General features: G+C 39.1%; 1 protein-coding gene across 6 annotated transcripts in view; it reads left to right on the top strand.

The window, feature by feature from the left end:
- The window catches only part of ADAM32 (ADAM metallopeptidase domain 32), a 197757-nt gene that overhangs the window by 32135 nt on the left and 137680 nt on the right, over positions 1-27942 (top strand). For all 6 annotated transcript variants that reach the window (XR_014306696.1, XM_082715368.1, XM_082715369.1 and 3 more), the window contains exons 3-6: positions 11021-11082; positions 13492-13567; positions 19729-19805; positions 23809-23986. Coding sequence is in view for 5 of the 6 variants with exons in the window: in XM_082715368.1 (XP_082571494.1) it covers positions 11021-11082; positions 13492-13567; positions 19729-19805; positions 23809-23986 (393 nt within the window). In the remaining variant the exon portion in view is untranslated. The remainder of the gene's footprint in view (positions 1-11020; positions 11083-13491; positions 13568-19728; positions 19806-23808; positions 23987-27942) is intronic.

Genomic DNA, 27942 nt, shown 5'->3' with positions numbered 1-27942 from the left:
GTGGTCTGTTCTTGAGAATGTTACATGTGCACTTGACCAGAGTGAGTATTCTGCTGTTCTAGGGTGGAATGTTCTGTTCTAGGGTGGAATGGTCCATCTGGTCCAATGTGTCATTCAATGCTCTTGTTCTTTCTTTCTTTCTTTCTTTCTTTCTTTCTTTCTTTCTTTCTTTCTTTCTTTCTTTTTAAAATATTTTATTTATTTATTTGACAGAGAGAGAGAAAGAGATCACAAGTAGGCAGAGAGAGAGGAGGAAACAGGCTCCCACCGAGCAGAGAGCCTGATGTGGGGCTTGATCCCAGGTCATTGGGATCATGACCTGAGCCGAAGGCAGAGGCTTTAACCCACTGAGCCACTCAGGTGCCCCAGTGCTCTTGTTTCTTTATTGATTTTCTGCTTGGACAATCTGCCTATTACGAGAGTGGCGTGTTAAGATCCTCTACTATTAATGTATTCATGTCAATATGACTCTTTAATTAACAGTTGGCTTATGTAGTTGGCTGCTCCCATATTGGGAGCATAAATATTTACAATTGTTAGATCTTCTTGTTGGATAGATGTTTTAAGAATGATGTAGCATCCTTCTGTAAGGATGACCGCAGTCTTTAGCTTAAAATCTAATTTATCTGATATGAGAATCACTACCCCAGCTTTCTTTTGAGGCACATTGACATGAAAGATGGTTCTCCAGCCCTTCATTTTCAGTCTGGATGTATTTTTAGGTTCCAGTGTGTCTTTTGTAGAAAGCGTATGGACAGATTCTGTCATTTTATCCAGTCTGCAACCCTGTGCCTTTTTATGGGCGCATTTAGGCTGTTTACATTGAGAATGATTATTGAAACATAAGTTTTTAGTGACATCATGTTGCCTGAGAAGTCCTTGTTTCTATAAATTGTGTCTGTAAATTTCTGTTCTATGTCACTCTTGAGTTCTTTCTTCTTTTATAGAACCCTCCCCCTTGATATTTCTTGTAGTGTTGACGTGGTGCTCAAAAACTTTTAAACCTTGCCCGTCTTGGAAGATCTTTATGTCTCTGTCCATTCTGAATGTCAGCCTTGCTGGATAAAGTATTCTTTTTTTTTTTTTTAAATATTTTATTTATTTATTTGACAGAGAGAGAGATCACAAGTAGGCAGAGAGGCAGGCAGAGAGAGAGAGAGAGAGAGAGAGAGAGAGGAGGAAGCAGGCTCCCTGCTGAGCAGAGAGCCCAATGCAGGACTCGATCCCAGGACCCTGAGATCATGACCTGAGCCAAAGGCAGCGGCCTAACCCACTGAGCCACCCAGGCGCCCACTGGATAAAGTATTCTTGGTTGCTTGTTCTTCTCATTTAGTGCCCTGAATATGTCTGGCTTGTCAGGTTTCTGTGGGCAAGTCTGTTGTTATTCTAATGGGTCTTTCTCTGTATGTAAGGAATTTCTTTCCCCTACCTTCCCTTAAGACCTCTTGTTTAGGGCACCTGAGTGGCTGCCTTTGGCTCAGGTCATGATCCTGGAGTCCTGGGATTGAGTCCCACATTGGGCTCCCAGCTCCATGGGGAGTCTGCTTCTCCCTCTGACCTTCTCCCCTCTCATTCTCTCTCTCTCTCAAATAAATAAATAAAATATTTTAGAAAAGACCTCTTATTTAAAATTATGATTTGTGAATTTCACAATTAAGTGCCTGGAGGTCTTTCTAGATTTGTTGACCTTGGAGGGTGTCCTTTCTGCATTTAGGACACGACCACTTGTTCCATTCCCCAGATCATGGAGATTTCATCCAGAATTTGTTCAACTATATCTTCTAGTCTTCCTTCTCCGCGCCCCCCCCGGCCCAGGGACTCCAATAATTCTGACATTGGAATGTTTTGTGTCATCATTTATTTCCCTAATTCTGTTTTCATGGCTTCTAAGCTGTTTGTTCCAGGCCTCCTCCTGATCCTTCTTCTCTATCAGTTTGCCCTCTAGATCACTAATTCTGTCTTCTGCCTGAATAGAGTATATAGCTGTTAGAGTATTTAGATTAGATTGGATTGGGGCACCTGGGTGGCTCAGTGGGTTAAAGGCTCTGCCTTCGGCTCAGGTCATGATCTCAGGGTCCTGGGATCAAGCCCTGCATCGGGCTCTCTGCTCAGCGGGGAGCCTGCTTCCTCCTCTGTCTCTGCCTGCCTCTCTGCCTACTTGGGATCTCTGTCTGTCAAATAAATAAATAAAATCTAGATTAGATTGGATCTCATAAATAGCATTTTTAAAAAAATATTTATTTATTTATTTATTTGAGAGAAAGTGAGACAGAGCATGAGCGAGGAGAAGGTCAGAGAGAGAAACAGACTCCCCGTGGAGCTGAGAGCCGGATGCAGGACTTGATCCCGGGACTCCAGGATCATGACCTGAGCCGAAGGCAGTCGTCCAACCAACTGAGCCACCCAGGCGTCCCTCATCAATAGCATTTTTAACTTCTGCCAGATTGGCTCTCTCTTCTGCCCTTAGAGATTGTATGTTATCTCTAATGGTTTTCTCTAACCATTGCCTGGTTAATTGTTACCCTGAATTCCCTTTCTGACATACTGTTTATGTCCATATACAATAGTTCTGTGGGAGAGAACACAGTCTCTGAATTATTCCTCTGTTTAGTTTCCTCCTCCCTGTCATTTTGGTGAGTGGTAGTTGAAGGGATTTATAGCTGAATATATCAGCCACAACCCAGGCAAGATGAACCCTGGAAAATTTCGGAGCAGTTGGAAGTCACCACCAAAAAGGAAAGAAATATGAAAAAGAAAGAGAGAGAAAGAGAAAAAAAAAAGCGAGAAAATCCAGCCAAAATGAGTCCCCAAAGCAAGATTATTTGATACATAAACAAATAGAGCCCGACAAAAGTAAATGAGAAGAAATAAATAGAAGAACTTAGCCAAAATGAACTCCAAGAATAAGATTTATGTAATACTAGAATGAAAGCAAATACACAGAACCCCTGACAGAAGAAAAAGATAGGAGGATGGTTATAAATCCTCAGTGAAGAAGTGAAGAAGTTTTTTTTGGTTCTTCCTGGGTGTATCTTGTTATCTTTGTTAAAGGACTCAACTTTCCAGAGATATAGGGAAATTAAAACTGGTTTATATATAGGGGTAGTATTGAATAAGGAAATAGGATTACCTTGAAGCTTATATCTATATGTATATTAAAAGCAAATAAAAAGAAAATGGAATACAGGTATTTGTATGAAAAAAGTTTAAGTTAAAAAGTTATTATGGAATATGTTGTGTTAAACCTCTAACTGTAATAGTAAGTAGGTTAATAAATTAAAAGAATAAGAATTGTGAGAACGAATTAGGAAAAAAAGTTGTATTTATGAAATATACAGGTTTTAGGGCAATATGGGGAGCTTAATATATTGTTTTCCCCTGATGTTGTTTTACAGTTTTATGTGGACCCTGTGGTGATTGTTCTCTTGTTCTTTTGTCTTGTTTTCTGGGGGAGAGGACTGCTACATTGTTTTCCAGTTAATATTGTTCTGGTTGAGTAGCCCGACAGGCTATCAAGGGGCTGGCCTCTATGGAAACTAGTTTTTCAGGCTTTTGTTCTCTGGAGGTTTTTGTTCTTTGGTAGCTTTTTGCAGCTTTTCAGAGGGTCAGAGAAAAATAAAAATCTGTCTGCACCTAGACTTCTGCCTCAGAGAGAAGCCTTAGACTTCCTCTCTTGATGGTCAGGAACACACAGACTCCCCTTCTGTAGACTCTGCTGAACAAGGCAACTTCCCACAGATGGTACACACCCGCAGCCACTGTCTCAGTCACCCGAGGCCCCCCGCTTGTCTTTTCATCCTTGTGCCACTAAAGCCGCGAGCTATATTGGTCTGGGGAGCCCACTTCTGGTGGCTGCATTTGTCAGGACTGCTGTCTGGAGTGCATCCCACGCCAGGGACTCTCAGACAGCATGGTCGTGCAGGTCACGGAAGGCTTCCAGCTGAGGTATCCTGACTGGAGATCACACTGGGTTTCTTAAATATGGACTGGGAGTGTTTAGACCCCAAGGCTGGTCTCAGAAGGCTGCGGGCCCAGAGACTGCCAGCTGGCACCCACACCAGACTCTCTCAGGCACGGGCAGGCAGTGGTGTAAGCAGTGGAAAGTCAGCAACTCTCTAAGGCCCAGCCAAGCAGTGGTGTAAGCAGTGGAAAGTCAGAGACTCGGGGACCATGGACTAGAGGCTCTGCTGGACTTTCTCTGGCATAGGAGGTCGCCAGTGGTGACCATCCTGGGCCCATGCCCCTGACTGCCTGATTACCAGTTGCCCCTTAAGACCTTTTGCTCTTTTGAGTGCTTTTGACCAGACTCGAAGTTAATGCTGGTCCCCAATCACAGGGTACTTTCATATTGGAGTATTACTTTTCAATGGGTTGCTTGTGGTGGCTCCCTCTTCTTTCTGTTTATCCTCGGATATTAGTCCGAGCATTCCCACTCGGCTTTACCTCCACTGATGTCTTCTGTCCATGTAGAGATCCAGAAGTGTATAATCTTATATCTCAGGCTGATTTCATGGGTGTTCAGAGTGTTCTGGTAGATATTTAGCTCACCCTAGGGAACTGGTTGAAACAGGGTCTCCTACTTCTCTGCCATCTTCCCTCTCCTCCATCGAGCCTCTAGTTTTGATTGTACCTCATTAATAGTTTTTCTTGATTTCAGCTTGGTTAGATTTTAGTTCTTTTATTTCTCCAGAAGGGTATTCGCTAGTATCATTTATGATTTTTCAAGTCCAGGTATCGTCCTCGACACACAACGACGACAAGACGCCCCAGTTCAGATGCATCTTCTCTATTTCCGCAAGTCTATACACTTATATACGCTTACATGACCAATCAGCGAGCAGGGTACAGGAGGGAGCGAATCAGGCCGTGCACCTAAACGAACAACTTCGCTAGCAACCAATGCTGTTTACTTCCTCTTTGGGCGTTCCGCTTAGTCTCACCAGGCAATCCTAACCTGGCAACTAGCCAGGCGCCATCTTTTAATGGCGGAGGCCGCCCTGGCCAGGGGCCTGCCTCCGACATCTCCCCCTTTTTTCTTTTATGGCAGGGATCGTGCCTGTCTTAGGTTGTCAGTGCGGCAGATATCAATGATCTGCGTCCTGTCTTAGGTTGGTATATTTCCCCCACCAATCTTACCCGTCGTTGACTACCGATCCAGCATACTTAGCCACACTTGGGGGGATGTACCAGTCTCAATGGCTAACAAGGCCTGCACCATGGCTTGTTGTTGCCTTGGTTGCTGTCGCCTCCAAATTTGCAGTTTCCTTACTAGCAGAATCAAGCCCACTACGAGGATTATCATCAGACCAATTACGCTAGCCCATTGTTTTGTAAAGGTTAACACATCTTGCAATGTTTTGATTATCTCTGGGAGGGTTGCAAGCTCAACTCTAGTGTTATTTATCCTTGTTATGCCTAGTAGCAGGTGCTGAGTATAGTTTTGGAATTCTGCGGACTAATTCCCCCGCAAGCATTGGGAGAGCTGTCGGGAGACATTCTGTAAGTCACTCATATTAGTATAGGCTATGTGAGTTACACAAATTGCCGGGAAGGGTACTATACATCACAGTCCCCAAAGGGCCCCCCATATGTCCACTTGTTCTTGAACCAAATCCACTCTCTGGTTGACTATCAGAATTCCTGCTTGCAGATGTGCATTGATCTGAGTCTGTGTTTGAAGGACAGCCACCGTTCCTTCTGCAAGGGTGTTCACAGCTTCCACAGTGGGTATAGTTGCAGCAAGCGAGACTGCTGCTGCTGTGGCAGCCGCTGTAGATATAGCCAATGCAGTCACAACGGCGGCTGTGATACCAAAATCTCTCTTCTTTCTGGATAGCACCACCGGTAACTTGTCCTCTGGAATGGAAACTGGGATAGGAACATGGGTAGGGATACGCATAATCACAGCCAGCTTGAAGGCCGTAACATTCCAGCACTGGGAAAGACAGCAATTCTTAGTGCAATTCAACATATCATTCAGCTCGCTAGCATTTGTTACGAGGAAAAGGAATGGTGGAGAGACCCATATGGGAGTGGGCTGATAAGTAATATTATTGGGACAAGACACATTAACTGTTGTCTCAAAGATACTAGAGTCATTTTGTTTATAAGAACAGTTGAGGAATTTGCCACCATTTAACATGGATATCAGTACATGCTCCTAGCAAGTTACAGACCTGCCATGCATCAAAGGGAGAGGAGGGAATATGAGAGAAGAGTTAGTCACTGGTAAAGGATATAGCCATGCTTTAACCACTGCTCACAGCTCTCTGGCTTGAGTCTGCTGCAGGAGGTGTAGCATCCCCAGAGTTATCATCAGCATCTTCAGCATCATGACTGGTGTTTGGAGGCAAGGCTGCATGCACCAGCCGCTCTGGGATCCAAATTGGAGCCTCCTTTTCCTGTGGAAAAACACATACAGACCCCCTACTCCATACTAACACTGGATCTGGTCCATTCCACTTTCCTGTGAGGATGTCCTTCCAAAGTACTAAAGGCTTAGGGGAAGCAGCAGCATCACTTGCATGTCTGTCTGCAGCTGATTTACCCGTTTTGTTCAACGTTAAAAAATTCAAAATAAAGAGAATGGTGTTGAGCTTATCTTTAGGGAACCTGAAAGTGTCCCCTATTCCCCCTTTTTGTTTATAAAGCGCATTTTTTATTGTAAGATGCGCACGCTCCACAACACCCTGTCCTTGTGGGTTATAGGGTATTCCATGTATCAAGTGAATGTCAAGTTGTAGGAAGGCTTTAAAGGGTTGTGATGTGTAGGCTGGACCATTATCTGTCTTTAATTGGCGTGGCTTTCCCCATGCCGCGGAAGCCTGTAGACAATGGGCGATAACATCTCTGGATTTTTCCCCCCGTATGCACTGAGGCGAAAATTATTCCAGAGCAGGTATCTACAGAGCAGGTATCTTAACTTTCCAAATTCTGAAACATGTGTGACATCCATATGCCATATATGATTAGGTAACAAACCCTTAGGATTAACCCCCAAGGACGGTGCAGGTAGTAAGATCACGCAATTTCTGCAGGAGACTACTATGTCCCGTGCCTGTGCTTTTTTTATGTTAAATTTGAGGCGAAGAGTTAAAGCATTCACATGGAACAGCTTGTGATAATGTCTCGCCTGTTGCACCGGGTCCTCAATGGCAAAGACAAATTCTCCTCTGGTTAAGGAGTCTGCTAACCGATTACCTTTTGTCAGGGGGCCTGGTAAGGTTATATGAGCTCGTATGTGGCCAATATAAAATGGAGCCTTCCTGTCCCAAACTAATGTTTGGATTTCTTGTAATGCCTTAGAGATAGTAGACCTGGCATTAATAGAACCCACATTTTCAATGATAGAGACAGCTTGCACCACATATCTACTATCTGATAAAAGGTTGAAGGGTTCTTGATGAAACATTTAAAATGCTTTTATCACTGTGAGCAGCTCGGTTTCTTGGGGAGAGGAGCTTTGAAATAGGAAGGTCCAACTCTCTTCTTTGGTAACTATAGCTCCTACAAGTGTCCTGGCTCCTTGCAGTAATAGCAAACTCCAGGAGCACCCCTATGTTTATATTGTTGAGCTCCCTGTAATCCTTGTAAACCTTGAGTGATAGCTGCAGCCATCACCTGCCCTTGAATAACACTGTCGTTGATATCCCTGCAAACTTTAATATATGTACTCAAGTCTTTGCTTTTCCAAGGTCTGATGGCTTCTTTACACCATTTATTAGCCTGCTCATAAACCAGCTGTTTCATCAATGGGATGGCTGTCTCTACCTCCCAAATATTCGACCAGCTGTTTGCATCAGCCTCGCTACAAAATCAGCATATGCTTCATTTGGTCCTTGTATTACCTTAGACAGCTGACCCTGTAAATCCCCACTGCCTTGAATTGTCTTCCCATGCTTTAGTGGCCGCTGCGGCTATTTGCAGATACATTGCAGGGTTGTATTGTATTTGGGCCTGCTTTCCCATATACGGTCCTAATCCCATTAACATTTCTAGGTCCCACTGAGGATTTCCAGCCGCTGCATTACGGCAGGCAGTGTCCTCCAAAGAACTAAGGGCTTGGGGGAAGAATCCATACGGGCTGAATGTCTTTCAGCTGCTGCTTGACCGTTTTTATCCTAGCAGTTTTCGTTTTTAATGGCGTGCCATTGGCCTTTAGAAGGTCCTTTAGGGAACCCTCTAACCTCGACTTTGACAGTCCAGATCCCATAATTAGAATCCCAACCTAATGGCTGTTCCGCGTATACTCGCAGCTAAATCCCGGCTCTAAGGCCGCCCTGCTTCTTATTGCGGACTTGTACAAGTTAATCTCGGCTCTAAGGCTGCCCTGCTTCTTATTGTGGACTTGTACAAGATTCCCACCACTTTGATCGTGGTCCCTTCCCCGCTTACCTGCAGTTTCAATAAGAAAATCCTGGCTCTATCGCCACCCCGCTTCTTGTTGCGGTCTTGTACAAGTTTCCCACCACCTTTGTCATGGTTTTACCCCGCTTACCTGTGGACTTCTCCCTTGCAAGGTTTTTCTATTTTTACTCTCCGCTTTACCGTGGAATTCCCATTTTGAATGTGGCTAATGTCCCCGCTTACCTGCGGACCTTTACTCCCCGCTTTCCTGCGGATTACCTTGCAAGATTCCTTTTTTTAGTTCCCGGGTGCCGGCGCCATTTATCGCCCTCGCCCCGCAAGGACAACAAGAACCCCAGTTTGGATGCATCTTCTCTCTCTATTTCCGCAAGTCTACACACTTATATACGCTTACATGACCAATCAGCAAGCAGGGTACAGGAGGGAGCGAATCAGGCCATGCACCTAAACGAACAACTTCGCTAACAACCAATGCTGTTTACTTCCTCTTTGGGCGTTCCGCTTAGTCTCACCAGGCAATCCTAACCTGGCCAGGAGCCATCTTTTAATGGCGGAGGCCGCCCTGGCCAGGGGCCTGCCTCCGACATCCAGCTATCATCTTTATAATTATCATTCTGAACTCTAATTCTGACATCTTACTAATATCCACAATGATTGGGTACCTAGCAAAAATATTTTCTTTATCATTTCTTGAATGGCTGATTTAGTGGTGATGAATTCCTTAACATTTGTTCATCTGGGAAACTATTTATCTCTCCTCTTATTTTGAATGATATCCTTGCTGGATGGAGTATTCTTGGCTCCAGTCTCTTTTGGCCTACAAAGTTTCTGCTGATAAATCACCTGATAATTTTCTGAGATTGCCCTTGTATATAACTGTTTTCTATTAGTGCTTTTAAAATTCTCTTCACTTCTTTGTGCCATTTTAATTATTACATGTCTTGGTGTAGACCCCTTTGGGTTGATTTTGTTGGGGGTTCTCTCTGATGCCTGGATCTGGATTTCTATTTTCCCAGGTTAGTGACTTTTTCCTTCGTTATTTCCTTGAATATGTTTTCTTCCCTCTTTTCTCTCTCTCTGCTCCTTCTGGGATTCCTATAATGCTAATGTTGTTGTACTTGTTATACTATTCTCATTTTTTATTATTCTTTTACTCTTTGCTCTTAAGCTTGATTGCTTTCCATTACTCTGTCTCCTGGTTTTCTGGTTTCTTCTTCTCCTTCCTCTTGTTTATTATTCCCTCTGGTGTATTTTAAATTTCTGTTACTGAGTTCTTCATCCCAAATTGGTTCTTTTTAGATTTTCTGTTTCTTTGTTTAAGTTCTAATGGAGATCTTCTTAAGTCCAGTGAGTATCTTTATGAGCATTACTTTGAATTCTCTTTCAGGCATATTGCTTATCTTCATTTCATTTAGCTCTTTTGCTGTGAATTTATTAGCTTGTTTATTTTCATTTGAGATATACTTTTCTGTCTTCTCATTTTGTCTCTTTGTGTCTGTTTCTGTGTGTTAGGAAAGTCAACTACTTCTGCTCTGGAAAGTAGTGGCTTTATGAAGAAGAGGTGCTGTAGTGCCCTGAAGTGTGATGTCTCCTATTTACCAGAACCTGGTGCTCCATCGGTGTCACCTATGTATGTTGTATGTGTCCTAATGTGACTGAGAGGCATATGCCTTATGTCCAGTTGTCTGCAGTGTTTCTTTTTTCCTTTTGTGGGGAATGCTTGGTCCCTCTGTTGTGAAGTGGTCAGTCTGGGGCCACCTTAGGCTTGAATTGAGCAGACCAGATGTTTGCCAGGACTGCAGTCTCAGCACACTAAAGGGTGCTGTTCTGCCTGTGTTGTCCCCCAAGAAGTTCTTGTTGGTGGGAAGGGTCTGCAGTGAGACCAGATATCTATCCATAGTCTGTTTGTTGGAGTTTCAGGGACTTCAAACTACCAGGCTATCTCTGTGTTGCCCCTTATGGGGTTTTTGTGGGTGGGAGAGCTGACAGTCACAAATCCTAGAAGCCTTATCTTTTTCTGTGTTCTGGTATTTGTGTCTTTTTGGTTTTTATATGCTTATGTTTTCTTTTCAGTGATGCGCTAACTCTTTTTACATGTTCTCTGAGTTGGATAAAATCTCATCACTCAGCTTCAGCAACTTAGTGATATTGCAACTTATTGTTATCCATGTTTTAACTTGATAGTAGTGATAGAGTAAAAAACAATACCAAATTTTGTTCAAGAATTTTCTACTTAAAAATATAGGAATCAGGCAATACATTTTAAGAAAACAGTTAAATATCTTTGTGCCTGATAGAATAAACTTTGCTGATATAGGATGTCTTATTATCCCAGTGATGCCACCTACATAGAAATTATAGTATAACATGTGGTCTCTAATTTCAGAAGAAGTTAAAATTCAGTTATATATAGTTACATATAGATTTCTGATCCCATATAAATTCTTATGTTAGGCTTATTTTTGTAGAAATTGGGTTATATAATAAATACATAATATTATTTTTAATATTTTTTGCATATTTTGAATCATATATAGTCTGAGACATTTTAATCAAGACATTTTAGGGAATGTTTGGAGGGACTGATTGATACAAAATTATTGTTTTGCTGCTGTTTCATGAATCTTCATTTCATTTGCTCTGGATTCTCTAGGAACAGATTTCCTATACTATTACAATAGATGAGAAGCCATACACTGTACATCTTAAGCAAAGGTAATTTTTATTCATTTAGTTTTGTATTTCATTTTGTTGATATGAATTTATTTACTTAAAATAAAAATGGAGAGTTAAAAATAATTAATGTAGTTGTTATTAAACATTTTAGTTGTTTCAACAGATGCTTTCCTGAGAATTAATTTAATTTTTGGTCCTAATGCCTCAAGTAGTCTTTTGTGAATAGAGGGGAACAGAAAAAAAATAAGGCCCCCCCCCATGAAGTAATTAATCTATATGATCTTATGTTGTTGACAGAACCAGAAAGACATATATAATCAGGGCAGAATGTTGGAATAAGAAGTAAGTCTGTAAGTTTATCAGGATTTGATCAGAGAGACAGGCCTGGAATAAGGAATTTATTATGGAATGAGACTATACACTTGTGAGAGTTTATGAAAAATAGTGCTAGCTGTGTACTTCCCTCAGAGAACTGAAAAAGTAATTGAAATAACGTTCTGCAGGGTTTAATTCTCTCATGGAAACCAGGAAACAATGGAAATGTCTCTCATGTAGAGAAAAGTTGGCTTAGAATTAGTTTGTGACTTTGAATAGGATAATTTCAGTTAAATTTTGATTATAGAACTAGACTATATGGTATTAGGGAGAGGTGGATTGTGAGAAACTTAAGGTATTAAGTTATAAATAACTTTTTCAAAAATGTTTGGCAGAAAAAGAAGAAACAAGTGCAGATGAATGCTTTTTAAGAAGGAAGAAAAGTTTTTAGGCTGGAGGGAATTTTCTTAGAGATGTATAAACAAGCTATTTATTGTATAAAATGCCAAGGAATAGGATTGAGTAAAAGAAGAGTTAACCAACTTCTGTAGACAGAAGGGAAGAATATGGTAAATAGCAACTCAAAGATCTTTTCAAGTGTGTAAGAGGGAAAGTGAGAGTACTCAGTGCATTTGAACATCTTATCAGGACTGTTAACAGTGGTAAGAATTATAGGGACTGGAGTTTAGAAGGTGGGAAAACATGGGTGTATTGTTTTGGGAAATTACTTGCATAATGATTATGATTATCACTATTATGCATAGTGATAATTAGGAAGATATTACAAATAACTTCTATGAGAAATAGCAGAAAGCAGAACTATGTAGAGGTAGGGTATTTTTTTCCTTTTGAGATATATACTGAGGTGACAGGAAAAAGATTAGCGAACACTGGATTTAGTGGTAGCAGAGATTTGGTGTAGCAGTGAAGGAGAAGAGGAACAGATCTGAGTCAGGGGAAATGTGGGCTCAATTTTGAAAAAATTAGATATGAAGTGCTTGTAGGATATCCTAAGGGAAATGTCCAGATGACAGTTTAGAATGTGAATGTGAATTTCAAAGCCATCTATTTATGTAGGTATAAATGAAGCACCAGAAATGAACAAGATAAACCTGTAGAGGAAGGAGTGAATATCAAAGATGAGAAGGAAGAACAACCCAGAGGTGAATGCCATGGAAACACTTAAGAGAAAAAATAAGGACCCAGATGAAGGGACTCTTAAAGTATACAGAAAGATATTAGGGAAGCCAGGTGGAAATAGTATGATTGAAGTTGAAGAGTAGATGGCTTAAAAAAGGGAATTGTGATCAATAGTATGTCTGTGTCAGAGTACTTTTATTTGACTTCAAACTGCATTTTGGATTTGACATCTAGGAGGTTATTAGTTACCTGTAGAAGATCACTTTTAGTGGAGGATTCCTAACTAGCTAGTCTAGGTGGTCTAGTTATGTTACATTAGATTGAGGAGTAACCACGAGGTGAGGGAATAGGATAATAAGTATAGGGAGTGATACCAGAGAAGGTTGAACTCAGATTTGTAGTTTCAGTATCTACATTCAGATTAATATGTCTTTTAAACAATACTTTTCTACTTCATTATAAAGGTAATATATATGCATGGTAGGGAAATTTTAGAAGGAATGAAAGAATGGAAAACTTTCATAATCCTACATGTGGTTTATATCTTTGCAAATTTTAAAATGCCTTTTTTCTCATCTTGTAGTCCCTTCCTATTTTAAAGGAGTTCATTAAAATAAAATAAAGGAGTTCATTAAAATAGGAAAATTATTTTGAGTGTGTATTTCTTTGAATATAAACTATATATTTATGTCAAAAGAAAATACTACCTTTGTTCGGTTTGCAGACTTACTATAAAGGTCCAGGCTTGGAGACCAAATATTTCAGACTTTGAGAACCATACTATCTCTGTTAAAATGACTCAGCTTTGCTGTTTTAACTTAAAAACAGCCATGGACCATACATAAATTGATGGGTGTGGTTGTGTTCCAATAAAACTTTATTTACAAAGACAGAGTAGGCCAGATTTGGCCCGAGGGCATTAGTTTGCTGAGCACTGCTTTATATGTTTCAAAAAAGAATAACTTTTAATATTATCTCATTTTTAATATTCAGGTATTTTTTAGCACATAATTTTATGGTTTATTTGTATAACCAAGGATCTGTGAATTCTCATCCTTCAGATATTCAGGTAAGATTTAAGTTCTATATTTTACAGATTTTTAAAAACTTTTTTACATTGATTAAATGTTTTCCTAATACAGAATACTGTATTCATAAGCGATATATTTAAGGATCAGGTTATTGACTCATTTCCCTCATTATTAGCCTTTTCTGAAATCTTGGTAAGTTAAAGACAAACTAGATGGACTAAGGCTTCTATTCTGCATAGAACAGAGATACCATTTAGTTAATTCGTTTATTTATATTTTGTTGAATAAATGAATATAAATTAAAGACTAATAAAAGCAAACACAAATACTAAATACAATATTTTAAACCTTTTCTTTTTTCCCCCATCACTCCATCAATAATGACCCTACACTTTAAATTAGATAGCCACATCCATCCACTTCCCCTGTCTCCATCCTGATAACACTCTTTTCCAAGTAAATTCTTAGATTATTGCCATAACTTCTTGAATAATCTTGTTTCTATACCTTGTCCATCCCTTTAGTCAGTTTTCAACCTGACCAAAAAGATCAGTCCTGTTAGAGCTTAGACACATTGTTTCTGCACTCAGAACCCTCGTATGACCTCCTGTTCACAAAATGAGAGCCAAAGTCATTTCAATATCCTACAGCCTTTATACAGTCTGGTCCTCTTTACCTAACTGACCTCATTTCCTATAACTGCCTAACTTGGTCATTCTGTTCCAACTATATTGGTCTCCTTGCTGTTCTTCAACATACCAGACATGTTCTTCTTCCAGGATTACTTACTATTTTCCTTGATCCAGATGCTAGCTCTTTCCCAAGATTCTCTTTCCTTAAGGTCTTTGCTTAAAATTACTGACTCCTATTTTATTTTATTTATTTAATTTTTTAAATTAATTACTTTTCAGTGTAACAGAATTCATTGTTTATGCACCACACCCAGTGCTCCATGCCATACGTGCCCTCCATAATACCCACCACCTGGCTCCCACAACCTCCCACCCCCCACCCCTTCAGAACCCTCAGATTGTTTTTCAGAGTCCATAGTCTCTCATGGTTCATCACCCCTTCCAAGTTCCCTCAACTCCCTTCTCCTCTCCATCTCCCCTTGTCCTCCATGATATTTGTTATGCTCCACAAATATGTGAAACCATATGATTATTGACTCTCTCTGCTTGACTTATTTCACTCAGCATAATCTCTTGCAGTCCTGTCCATGTTGCAACAAAAGTTGGGTATTCATCCTTTCTGATGGAGGCATAATACTCCATAGTGTATATGGACCACATCTTCCTTATCCATTCGTCCGCTGAAGGGCATCTTGGTTCTTTCCACAGTTTGGCGACCGTGGCCATTGCTGCTATAAACATTGGAGTACAGATGGCCCTTCTTTTCACTACATCTGTATCTTTGGGGTAAAACCCAGTAGTGCAATTACAGGGTCATAGGGAAGCTCTATTTTTAGTTTCTTTCTTTTTTTTTTTTTTAAGATTTTATTTATTTAATTGAGAGAGAATGAGTGAGAGAGAGCAGGAGAGAGGATTAGGTCAGAGGACTCCCCAAGGAGCTGGGAGCCCGATGCAGGACTCGATCCTGGAAGTCCGGGATCATGACCTGAGCTGAAGGCATTTGCTCAACCAACTGAGCCACCCAGGCGCCCTGTTTTTTGTTTCTTAAGGAATCTCCACACTGTTCTCCAAAGTGGCTGCACCAACTTGCATTCCCACCAACAGGGTTGGAGGTTTCCCCTTTCTCCACATCCTTTCCAGCACACGTTGTTTTCTATCTTGTTAATTTTGGCCATTCTAACTGGTGTAAAGTGGTATCTTAAATGTGATTTTAATTTGAATCTCCCTGATGGCTAGTGATGATGAACATTTTTTCATGTGTCTGATAGCCATTTGTATGTCTTCATTGGAGAAGTGTCTGTTCATGTCTTCTGCCCATTTTTTGACATGGTGATCTGTTTTGTGTGTGAGTTTGAGAAGTTCTTTATAGATCCTGGATATCAACCTTTTGTTTGTACTGTCATTTGCAAATATCTTCTCCCATTCTGTGGGTTGCCTCTTGTGTGTTGACTGTTTCCTTTGCTGTGCAGAAGCTTTTGATCTTGATGAAGTCCTAAAAGTTCATTTTCACTTTTGTTTCCTTTGCCTTTGGAGACATATCTTGAAAGAAGTTGCTGTGGCTGATATTGAAGAGGTTACTGCCTATGTTCTCCTCTAGGATTCTGATGGATTCCTGTCTCACGTTGAGGTTTTTTATCCATTTTGAGTTTATCTTTGTGTATGGTGTAAGAGAATGGTTGAGTTTCAGTCTTCTATATATAGCTGTCCAATTTTCCCAGCACCATTTATTGAAGAGACTGTCTTTTTTCCACTGTGTGTTTCCCTACTTTGTCGAAAATTATTTGACCATAGAGTTGAGGGTCTATATCTGGGCTCTCTACTCTGTTCCACTGGTCTATGTGTCTGTTTTTATGCCAGTACCATGCTGTCTTGGTGATCACAGCCTTGTAGTAAAGCTTGAAATCAGGTAATGTGATGCCCCCAGTTTTGTTTTTCTTTTTCAACATTTCCTTAGCAACTCGGGGTCTCTTCTGATTCCACACAAATTTTAGGATTATTTGCTCCAGCTCTTTGAAAAATACTGGTGGAATTTTGATCGGAATGGCATTAAAAGTATAGATTGATCTAGGCAGTATAGACATTTTAACAATGTTTATTCTACCAATCCAAGAGCATGGAATGGTCTTTCATCTTTTTGTGTCTTCTTTAATTTCTTTCATGAGTGTTCTGTAGTTCCTCGAGTACATATCCTTTACCTCTTTGGTTAGGTTTATACCCAGGTATCTTATGGTTCTTGGTGCTATAGTAAATGGAATCGATTTTCTACTTTCCCTTTCTGTATTTTCATTGTTAATGTATGAGAAAGCAACTGATTTCTGTAAATTGACTTTGTATCCTGCCACATTACTGAATTGCTGTATGAGTTCTAGTAGTTTGGGGGTGGACTCTTGGGTTTTTCTTATAAAGTAACATGTCATCTGCAAAGAGAGAGAGTTTGACTTTTTCATTGCCAATTTGGATACCTTTTATTTCTCTTTGTTGTCTGATTGCTATTGCTAGGACTTCTAATACTATGTTGAACAAGAGTGGTGAGAGTGGGCATCCTTGTCATGTTCCTGACCTCAACGGAAAGGCTGAGAGCTTTTTCCCATTGAGGATGATATTTGCTGTGGGTTTTTCATAGATAGATTTTATGAAGTTCAGGAATCTTCCCTCTATCCCTATACTTTGAAGCATTTTAATCAGGAACGGATGCTGGATTTTGTCAAACGCTTTTTTCTGCATCAATTGAGGGGACCATGTGGTTCTTCTCTCCTTTTATTGATTTGTTCTATCACATGATTGATTTGTGAATGTTGAACCATCCTTGTAACCCAGGGGTGAATCCCATCTGGTCATGGTGGATAATCTTTTTAATGTGCTGTTGGATCCTATTTGCTAGGATCTTGTTGAGAATCTTTTTTTTTTTTTTTTAAAGATTTATTTATTTGACAGAGAGAAATCACAAGTAGACAGAGAGGCAGCCAGAGAGAGAGAGAGAGGGAAGCAGGCTCCCTGCTGAGCAGAGAGCCCGATGCGGGACTCGATCCCAAGACCCTGAGATCATGACCTGAGCCGAAGGCAGCGACTTAATCCACTGAGCCACCCAGGCGCCCCTCTTGTTGAGAATCTTAGCGTCCATATTCATCAGTGATATTGGTCTGAAATTCTCCTTTTTCTTGGGGTCTTTACCTGGTTTGGGGATCAGGGTACTGCTGGCTTCATAAAAAGAGTCTGGATGTTTTCCTTCTGTTCCAATTTTTTGAAACAGCTTCAGGAGAAGAGGTGTTATTTTTTCTTTGAAAGTTTGGTAGAATTCCCCAGGGAATCCGTCAGGTCCTGGGCTCTTGTGTTTTGGGAGGTTTTTGATCACTGCTTCAATCTTGTTACTAGATATTGATCTATTCATGTTGCCAATTTCTTCCTGGTTTAATTTTGGGAGTTTATAGTTTTCCAGGAATGCATCTATTTCATCTAGGTTACTTAACTTATTGGCATATAACTGTTGATAATAACTTCTGATGATTGTTTCTATTTCCTTGGTGTTAGTTGTAATCTCTCCCTTTTCATTCATAATTTTATTAATTTGAGACTTCTCTCTCTCTTTTTTTTTTTTTTGGATTAGTGTGGCCAGTGGTTTATTGATTTTATTGATTCTTTCAGAAAACAAGCTTCTAGTTTCACTGATATATTCTACTGTATCTCTGGTTTCTATCTCATTGATCTCTGCTCTAATCTTGATTATTTCCCTTCTTGTGCCTGGGGTTGGCTTAATTTGTTGTTGATTCTCCAGTTCTTTAAGGTGTAGAGACTGCTGGTGTATTCTGGATTTTTCAGTTTTTCTGAAGGAGGCTTGGATGGCTATGTATTTCCCCCTTAGGACTGCCTTTTCTGTATCCCTTAGGTTTTGGTCCAAAGTGTCTTCATTCTCATTGGTTTCCATGAAATGTTTAACTTCTTTGATCTCCTGGTTTATCCAAGCATTCTTAAGCAAGGTGGTCTTTAGCTTCCAGGTTTTTGAGTTCCAAACTTTTCCTCGTGATTCAGCTGCAGTTTCAAAGCATCGTGATCTGAGAATATACAGGGAATAATCTCCATCTTTTGGTATTGGTTGAGCCCTGATTTGTGACCCAGTATGTGGTCTATTCTGGAGAAGGTTCCATGTGCACTTGAGAAGAATGAGTATTCTGTCGTTTTAGGATGGAATGCTCTGTATATATATCTATGAGGTCTATCTGGTCCAATGTGTCATTCAATGCTCTTGTTTATTGATTTTAAATTGCTCTCTTACCTTTAGTCCTCTCTTACTTTATCTGTTTCATTTTTCATTATGGTGCTTTTCAATATATGATGTGTCATATATTTTATTTATTTTCTGTTTCCCTAGCAAAATAATCTTCACGAAGGGAGGGATTTTATTTTAGTCTTTTTATTCACTGTTCTATCCCCAATGCCTAGAAAAATTCCTGGCATATTGTTAGCATGACAAAAATTTGCTGAAAGATTAAATTTGGACACCATGTTGCTTTACTTTTATTGGCTAGGGCTATCAGCTTCCTTTCTTGCTCCTTTCTCCTCTTTTTCATTCCATTATAAAACAGTGTCTTAATTAGAAATCTTACACTGGTTTCTACCAAAATTTATAGCACTATTGAATCTTGGAAATTACATACTCTTCTCCCTGTGATGATGTTTGCTATATCTCTAGTTTAATTGTACGTGCTCAGAGATCAAACTTGGTATGATTTCAGTTCTTTAAAATTTCTTGTCTCGCTTTATGGCCCAGAATATGGTTTCATTTTTGTAAATGTTCTATGTTCTTTAAAAAGAACATATTCTTTAAAAAGAATATAGGTAGAATAAAACCGAGGTTGTATTTTACCTATACTAAGTTGCTAACATGCTGTTTAGATCTTCTGTAGATTCTGAATGCTTGATTTATCAGTTACTGACAGAAATGTGTCTTTTACTATGATTATGCATTTCTCTACTTTTATTATTTTTTTAATTTTGAGCTTATTTTTTTTGAAGCTTTCTAGTCAGTGAATACAAATTTGGAATATTTATATCTTTCTGATCAATTGAAACTCTTTTCATTATGAAATGTTCCTCTTTATCACCTGGCAATGTTTCTTAAAGTCTTCATTTCATGTATTAATAAAGTTTCAGAATCATCCTTTTGGTTTGTGTTGATATGGTATATCGCTTTCTAGTTCTTTAATCTTCCTGTGTCCTTAAATTTTAGATTTTTTTTTAGTAGAGTATGAGGTTTTTAAAGAAATCCAGATTAATAATCTTTGTCTTTTAATTGATGACCTAAATTTATATATTGGAAAGCAATTTAACCTAAAATTTGGGATAATATTTTGGAAACAGAGTATAAAATATTAATCCCAAATATTAATCAGAAGATTATTTAATATAGAAGTGACAAATATAGGGAGACTTTTCCTGAATATCACTTTACTCATGCTGATATATAAACCATGTAGCCTGTGAAAATATTCAGAAAATTCTAGCAAGCATAAAATAAGAAATCATGAGAAAATTTGTCAGTCCTAAATATTTCACTTTCTTTCTTTTCCTAGGCTCAGTGCTACTACCAGGGGCATATTGAAGGACATCTGAATTCTGTTGTCACACTCAGCACATGCTCTGGATTGAGGTTATTTTCTGCAATTGATATGTGAACATTGCAATGAATGATATTTGGCTGCAGTGAATTTGTTATGTTTATATTAAGTTTGGGGCTGAGGGAGGAGTCCCATGTGGAGATCATGCAATGAAGTCCTCCTCTGGGCATGTTTCTTCTCTTATATCTCTTCACTTTCCTTGCTGACCAGAGACATTTCTTTCTTTTCTTTTTGTTTTTAATTATTTTTTAAAATTTCTTTTCAGCCTAACAGTATTCATTGTTTTTGCACCACACCCAGTGCTCTATGCAATCCGTGCCCTCCATAATACCCACCACCTGGCTCCCACAACCTCCCACCCCCCACCCCTTCAGAACCCTCAGATTGTTTTTCAGAGTCCATAGTCTCTCATGGTTCATCACCCCTTCCAAGTTCCCTCAACTCCCTTCTCCTCTCCATCTCCCCTTGTCCTCCATGATATTTGTTATGTTCCACAAATAAGTGAAACCATATGATTATTGACTCTCTCTGCTTGACTTATTTTACTCAGCATAATCTCTTGCAGTCCTGTCCATGTTGCAACAAAAGTTGGGTATTCATCCTTTCTGATGGAGGCATAATACTCCATAGTGTATATGGACCACATCTTCCTTATCCATTCGTCCGCTGAAGGGCATCTTGGTTCTTTCCACAGTTTGGTGACCATGGCCATTGCTGCTATAAACATTGGAGTACAGATGGCCCTTCTTTTCATTACATCTGTATCTTTGGGGTAAATACCCAGTAGTACAATTACAGGGTCATAGGGAAGCTCTATTTTTAATTTCTTGAGGAATCTCCACACTGTTCTCCAAAGTGGCTGCACCAACTTGCATTCCCACCAACAGTGTAAGAGGGTTCCCCTTTCTCCACATCCCCTCCAACACATGTTGTTTCCTGTCTTGCTAAAATTAGCGAGATTAGAGACATTTCTAACCTCTTTAAAGGTTTAGATTTCCTCTTCTCCTTTCTCTGTATCTTGTTTTTCTTAGCTACAGGAATGACAACTGAATGCAAATGACTATAGCAAGTTGGAGGAGGTGTTTAGGATGCTTATTTTTTCAGCAAATGGGTATATTTGGTACCTACCATGTGTCACCTACTGATATAAAAATAAGCAAAACCAAACAAGGCATACTTTTTCTCAAGGAAAATCACCTTCAGGAGGAGGAGGCAAATTTTATATAAGCAAATAATTACTAATATAGTATTCATATTTTTCTAATAATATCTTATTTATCTAATTATTTATCTAATAATATCTTAAATGTTAACAATTAAAAGGGTTTCTTCCATAGTGCCTAGAGTTTTGCATTCTGTCAGGAAATTCTTCATCTTCATTTTTATAATATAGGTTCCTTATGTTAACAAACAAATAACTGTTCCTTTTGCTTGTTATGTGGAACCCTATGGTTTTTGGGAAATAGCCACTTGAACCAGAGCCAGGGCCAGAGAATAGTTATAAAAGTTGTTTACTCTTTAAAATCTTGCTTTTAATTTCTTATTCAGACTATATGCATAAAAAAGGTTAATAATGCCTTTTCATAATTAATGCTAAATTTTTATTTTTATAAATAAAACTTAACTTATTACATATACTTTTGTTATATAGGCAATATGATCATTTTTCTTTTTCTTTCTTTCTCTTTTTTAAAAAATAATTTATTTATTTGTTTGGCAGACCGAGATCACAAGTAGGTAGAGAGGCAGGCGGCGGGGTGGGGTGGGGGTGGGGTGGTGTGGGAAGTAGGCTCCCTGCTCAGCAGAGAGCTGGATGTGGGGCTCGATCCCAGGACCCTAGGATAATGGCCTGAGCCAAAGGCAGAGGCTTTAACCCACTGAGCCACCCAGGCGCCCTCATTTTTCTTTTTTTTTAAATTGTGTTATGTTATTCACCATACAGTACATCATTAGTTGTTCCTTTTTTTTTTTTTTTTAAGATTTTATTTATTTATTTGACAGACAGAGATCACAAGCAGGCAGAGAGGCAGGCAGAGAGAGAAGAAGAAGCAGGCTCCCTTCTCAGCAGAGAGCCCGATGCGGGGCTCGATCCCAGGATACTGGGATCACGACTTGAGCCGAAGGCAGAGGCTTTAACCCACTGAGCCACCCAGGCACCCCACATCATTAGTTTTTGATGTAGTGTTCCACGATTCATTGTTTGTGTATAATACCCCATGCTCCATGCAATCTGTGTCCTCCTTAATACCCATCACTGGGCTAAGGTATCCCCACACCTCCTTCCCTCTAAAACCCTTATTTTGTTTCTCAGAGTCCATAGTCTTTTATGATTCATCTATCCGTCCGAGATCCCCACCCTTCATTTTTCCCTTCCTTTTCCTAATATCCTCCATGCTATTCCTTATGTTCCACAAATAAGGGAAACCATATGGTAACTTACTTTCTCTGCGTGACTTATTTTACTTAGCATAATCTCCCCAGTCCCATCCATGTTGATGCAAAGCCTGGGTATTCATCCTTTCTGAATTCTATTTATTCTATTCCATTCTGGATCTATTCATTCCATTGTATATATGGACCACATCTTCCTTACCCATTAATCATTTTTTAAAAGCAGTGCCAGCCAGAGAGAAATTCATTAAGATTTCTTTTTTTTAAATTTTATTTTTTTCATTTATTTATTTTCCGCATAACAGTATCATTATTTTTTCACCACACCCAGTACTCCATGCAATCTGTGCCCTCTATAATACCCACCACTTGGTACCCCGACCTCCCACCCCCCGCCACTTCAGACCCCTCAGATTGTTTTTCAGAGTCCATAGTCTCTCGTGATTCACCTCCCCTTCCAATTTACCCCAACCCCCTTCTCTCTAACTCCCCATGTCCTCCATGCTTTTTGTTATGCTCCACAAATAAGTGAAACCATATGATAATTCACTCTCTCTGCTTCACTTATTTCACTCAGCATAATCTCTTGCAGTCCTGTCCATGTTGCTACAAAAGTTGGGTATTCATCCTTTCTGATGGAGGCATAATACTCCATAGTGTATACAGACCACATCTTATCCATTCATCCGTTGAAGGGCATCTTGGTTCTTTCCACAGTTTGGCGACCATGGCCATTGCCGCTATAAACATTGGAGTACAGATAGCCCTTCTTTTCATTACATCTGTATCTTTGGGGTAAATACCCAGGAGTGCAATGGCAGGGTCATAGGGAAGCTCTATTTTTAATTTCTTGAGGAATCTCCACACTGTTCTCCAAAGTGGCTGCACCAACTTGCATTCCCACCAACTGTGTAAGAGGGTTCCCCTTTCTCCACATCCTCTCCAACACATGTTGTTTCCTGTCTTGCTAATTTTGGCTATTCTAACTGGTGTAAGGTGATATCTCAATGTAGTTTTAATTTGAATCTCCCTGATGGCTAGTGATGATGAACATTTTTTCATGTGTCTGATAGCCATTTGTATGTATTTATTGGAGAAGTGTCTGTCCGTATCTTCTGCCCATTTTTTGATATGACTGTCTGTTTTGTGTGTGTTGAGTTTGAGGAGTTCATTATAGATCCTGGATATCAACCTTTTGTCTGTACTGTCATTTGCAAATATCTTCTCCCATTCCATGGGTTGCCTCTTTGTTTTCTTGACTGTTTCCTTTGCTGTGCAGAAGCTTTTGATTTTAGATTTCTATTTACTATTGTTTTCATTTCACTGACTTGGAGAAGAAGAAATTCCTTAATCACAGTAATGCTATATACTTATACATCTCACAACTGATTATATAATTTCTGCTGCCTTTATATCTATAGAGAGAATAAAATGGAAAAAATAAAAAATCCACTGATTTTGTGGATTGCAGGAGATCTTTTGTCTCTTCAGAATTATCTTCATAATGTCAAGAGTTAGGGTCAAAATGCAGAGCTCAAAAATGTTCTTTATCCTCCACTTCCTCCTCCTCCTTTTGGATTCTGTCAGAGTTTTATAATAGAGATTTGATTAAAAACACTTACAATTTTAGTCTTAATTTTACAGAGGAATACTGCAATTTGAAAATGTTTCTTATGGAATCGAGCCTCTGGAATCTGCAGTTGAATTTCAACATCTTCTTTATAAATTAAAGAGTGGAAATAGTGAATTTGAAGATCTTAGTGAAGATAACCAAGGCACAGAACAAAACCCAGGGGACTATAACATTTTTGTAAGTGAAAAGGTGAGTTTGTGTATGTTTTATTACTATTTTGGGGGCAATTATTGTCCTTACTTGATTTATTTATAAGAAAATTATATGAACATACATGTAACTGTAACAAATAATTCTTTCCTTCAGAACATCCTTATCTTTTCTTAATGTTACCATTTCCTTTGAACCATATATCATCTTTTGCATCAGTTAATCATCTACTTTTTTATGATAAATTTTTATTCTGATTCTTATTTTGTTACATACTTATAACTTTCTAAAAATTAGTGTATATTCAACATAAGTGTAATAAACTGAATTCCTGCTTTTATGTCTGTATTCCTGGAAGTTATTTAAATGCCAGTTTTTTTTTTCCAGCTATAGTCAGATTTTATTCTTTCTTCATCTAAAGCTCAGCATATCTTCTTTTGATTCAGAAGGATTTTTAAAAAATTAGTTACTGGGGTGGAATTTAGTGACTCATCAGTTGCATATAACACCCAGTGCTCATTTCATCAAGTGCCATCCTCTTAATGCCCATTACCCCTTCCCTCCACCATCTCACCTCAGAAACCCTCTGTTTATAGTTAAGAGTATTTTATGGTTTGCCTTCTTCTCTATTTTTATCTTAGTTTGTGTTTCCTTCCCTTCCCCTATGTTCCTCTGTTTTATTTCTTAAATTCCCCACATATGACTGAGATCATGTGGTATTTGTATTTCTCTGACTGACTTATTTTGCTTAGCATAATACTCTCTAGTTCCATGCATGTCATTGCAAATGGCAAGATTTCATTCTTTTTGATGGCTGAGTAGTGTTCCATTTGTGTGTGTGTGTGTGTGTGTGTGTGTGTGTACACACACCACATCTTCTTATACATTCATCTGTTGATGTAAATCTGGGCTCTTTCCATGGTTTGGCTGTTGTGGACATTGCTGCTGTAAACATTGGGGTGTGTGTGCCCCTTTGAATCAGTATGTTTTTATCCTTTGGATGCAATTGCTGGGTCATAGGGTATTCTATTTTTAACTTTTTGAGGAACCTCCATACTGTTTTCTGGAATGGCTGCACCAGTTTGCATTCCCACCAACACTAAGAAGGTTCCAATTCTTGGCATGCTCATCAACATCTCTTGTTTCCTGAGATGTTCATTTTAGCCACTCTGACAAGAAGTGGTATCTTTTTTTTTTTATTAAATTTTTTATTTTTTATAAACATATTTTTATCCCCAGGGGTACAGGTCTGTGAATCACCAGGTTTACACACTTCACAGCACTCACCAAAGCACATACCCTCCCCAATGTCCATAATCCCACCCCCTTCTCCCAAACCTCCTCCCCTCAGCAACCCTCAGTTTGTTTTGTGAGATTAAGAGTCACAGAATGACTAAAATCAACAAGTCAGGAAACGACAGATGCTGGCAAGGATGCGGAGAAAGGGGAACCCTCCTACACTGTTGGTGGGAATGCAAGCTGGTGCAGCCACTCTGGAAAACAGCATGGAGGTTCCTCAAAATGTTGAAAATAGAACTGCCCTATGACCCAGCAATTGCACTATTGGGTATTTACCCTAAAGATACAAACGTAGTGATCCAAAGGGGCACGTGCACCCGAATGTTTATAGCAGCAATGTCCACAATAGCCAAACTATGGAAAGAACCTAGATGTCCATCCACAGATGAATGGATCAAGAAGATGTGGTATATATACACAATGGAATACTATGCAGCCATCAAAAGAAATGAAATCTTGCCATTTGCGACAACATGGATGGAACTAGAGCGTATCATGCTTAGCGAAATAAGTCAAGCAGAGAAAGACAACTATCATATGATCTCCCTGATATGAGGAAGTGGTGATGCAACACGGGGGCTTAAGTGGGTAGGAGAAGAATCAATGAAACAAGATGGGATTGGGAGGGAGACAAACCATAAGTGAAGTGGTATCTTATTGTGGTTTTGATTTGTATTGCCCTGATGCCAAGTGATGTTGAACATTGTTTCATATGTCCGTTGGCCATTTGTATGTCTTCTTTGGAGAAGTATTTGTTCATGTCTTCTGCCCATTTCTTCACTGGATTTTTATTCTTTGGGTTTTGAGTTGGATAAGTTCTTTATAGATTTTATCTGATAAGACATTTGCAAATATCTTCTCCTTATCTGTAGGCTGCATTTTAGCTTTGTTGACTGTTTCCTTTGGGTGCAGAAGCTTTTTATCTTGATGAAATCACAATAGTATGTCTTTGTTTTTATTTTTCTTGCCTTTGGAGAGGTGTTTGGTGAGAAGTTGCTGTGGCTGAGGTCTGAGAAGTTGCAGCCTGTGTTCCACTCTAGGATTTTAATGGATTCCTGTCTCACATTTAGGTGTTTCATCCATTTTGAGTCTACTTTTGTGTATGGTATAAGAAAATGTTGCAGTTTTTTTCTACTTCATGGAATATCTTTCTCTATCTATTCACTTTCAGTCTATATATATCTTTAGGCCTCAAATTAGTCTTTTATGGGCAGCATATATGGGTCTTGTTTTTTTAAAATCCACTATCTTATCCTACACCTTTTGATTGCAGCATTTAGTTCCCTTACATTTAAGGTTATTACTGGTAGATGTGTACTGACTGACATTTTATTAATTGTTTTCTGGTTGATTTTTGGTTCTTCTTTGTTCCTTCTACTATTCTACCTGTGTGATTTGATGACTTTTTTCTGTTACGCATGGATTCTTTTAACCTTATATTATTTAGTATCTATTATAGGTTTTTGGTTTGTGATTACCATGAGGTTCATATACAACAACCTATATATATATAGCGCCATCTTTTTACTTTTTATTCATTTTCTTAAAAGATTTTATTTATTTGACAGAGAGGGAGAGAGAGCAAGAGAGGGAAAGCACAAGCCCTGCTGAGTGGAGAGCCTGATGCAAGGCTTAATCCCATGACCCTGGGATTATGGGCTGAGCCGAAGGCTGCTGCTTAACCAGCTGAGCTCCCCAGGTGTCCCTTTAACCGTCTTTTTTTTTTTTTTTTAAAGATTTATTTATTTATTTGACAGAGAGAGATTACAAGTAGGCAGAGAGAGAGAGGAGGAAGCAGGCTCCCTGCTGAGCAGAGAGCCCGATGCGGGACTCGATCCCAGGACCCTGAGATCATGACCTGAGCTGAAGGCAGCGGCTTAAACCAGGCGCCCCTCTTTAACCGTCTTTTTAACGTTGATGATCTCTTTATTTTGAATACATTCTAAAAGCACCTACATATTTATTCCCCCTCCATGTTCTATGTATTTGATTTCATAGTTTCATCTTTTATTTTTGCTTAACTAATTACTGTAGATATAGTTTATTTTACTGCTTTTGTCTTTTCACCTTTATACTAACTTTATAAATGCGTGGTCCACTACCTTCACTCTATGTTTATTTTCCCAGTGAGAATTCACTTTCATAATTTTCTTACTTCTAGATATGACTTTTTTATTATCTACTTAAATAAATCCCTTTGACATTTCTTATAAGGTTGGTTTAGTGTAATGACTCTCTTTAATCTTTGTCTGGGAAAATGTTTAACTCTTCTTCAATTCTAATGAAAGCTCTGCTGGGTAGAGTATTCATGTTTTTAGGTTTTTTCCATTCAGCACTTTGAATATATCATGACAATCCCTTCTGGCCTGGAAAGTTTCTGTTGAAAAATCATCTGATGGGTTTATGGGTGTTCCTTTGTATGTAACTAGTTACTCTTCTCTTGCTACTCTTAAGATTCTCATCTTTATGTTTTGATGTTTTAGTAATTATCTTGCTGTAGATCTTCTTGGCTTCATCTTGTTTGGTCCTCTCTGTCCTTCCAGAACCTGGATGTCATTTCCTTTTTCTGATAAGGGGTGTTTTCAGCTATTCCATATTCAGGTAAGTATCTGCTTATTTCTTTTCTCTCCCATTTGTGGAACACCTATAATAAGAATGTTAGTATAATTTATGTTGTCCTAGAAGTCCCTGTCTTC

This window comes from Mustela nivalis, assembly GCF_964662115.1.
Source record: "Mustela nivalis genome assembly, chromosome: 20".
Taxonomy (NCBI): Eukaryota; Metazoa; Chordata; class Mammalia; order Carnivora; family Mustelidae; genus Mustela; species Mustela nivalis.
The sequence above is the reverse complement of the archived record's forward strand: the minus strand, read 5'-3'. Positions and strand labels throughout refer to the sequence as shown.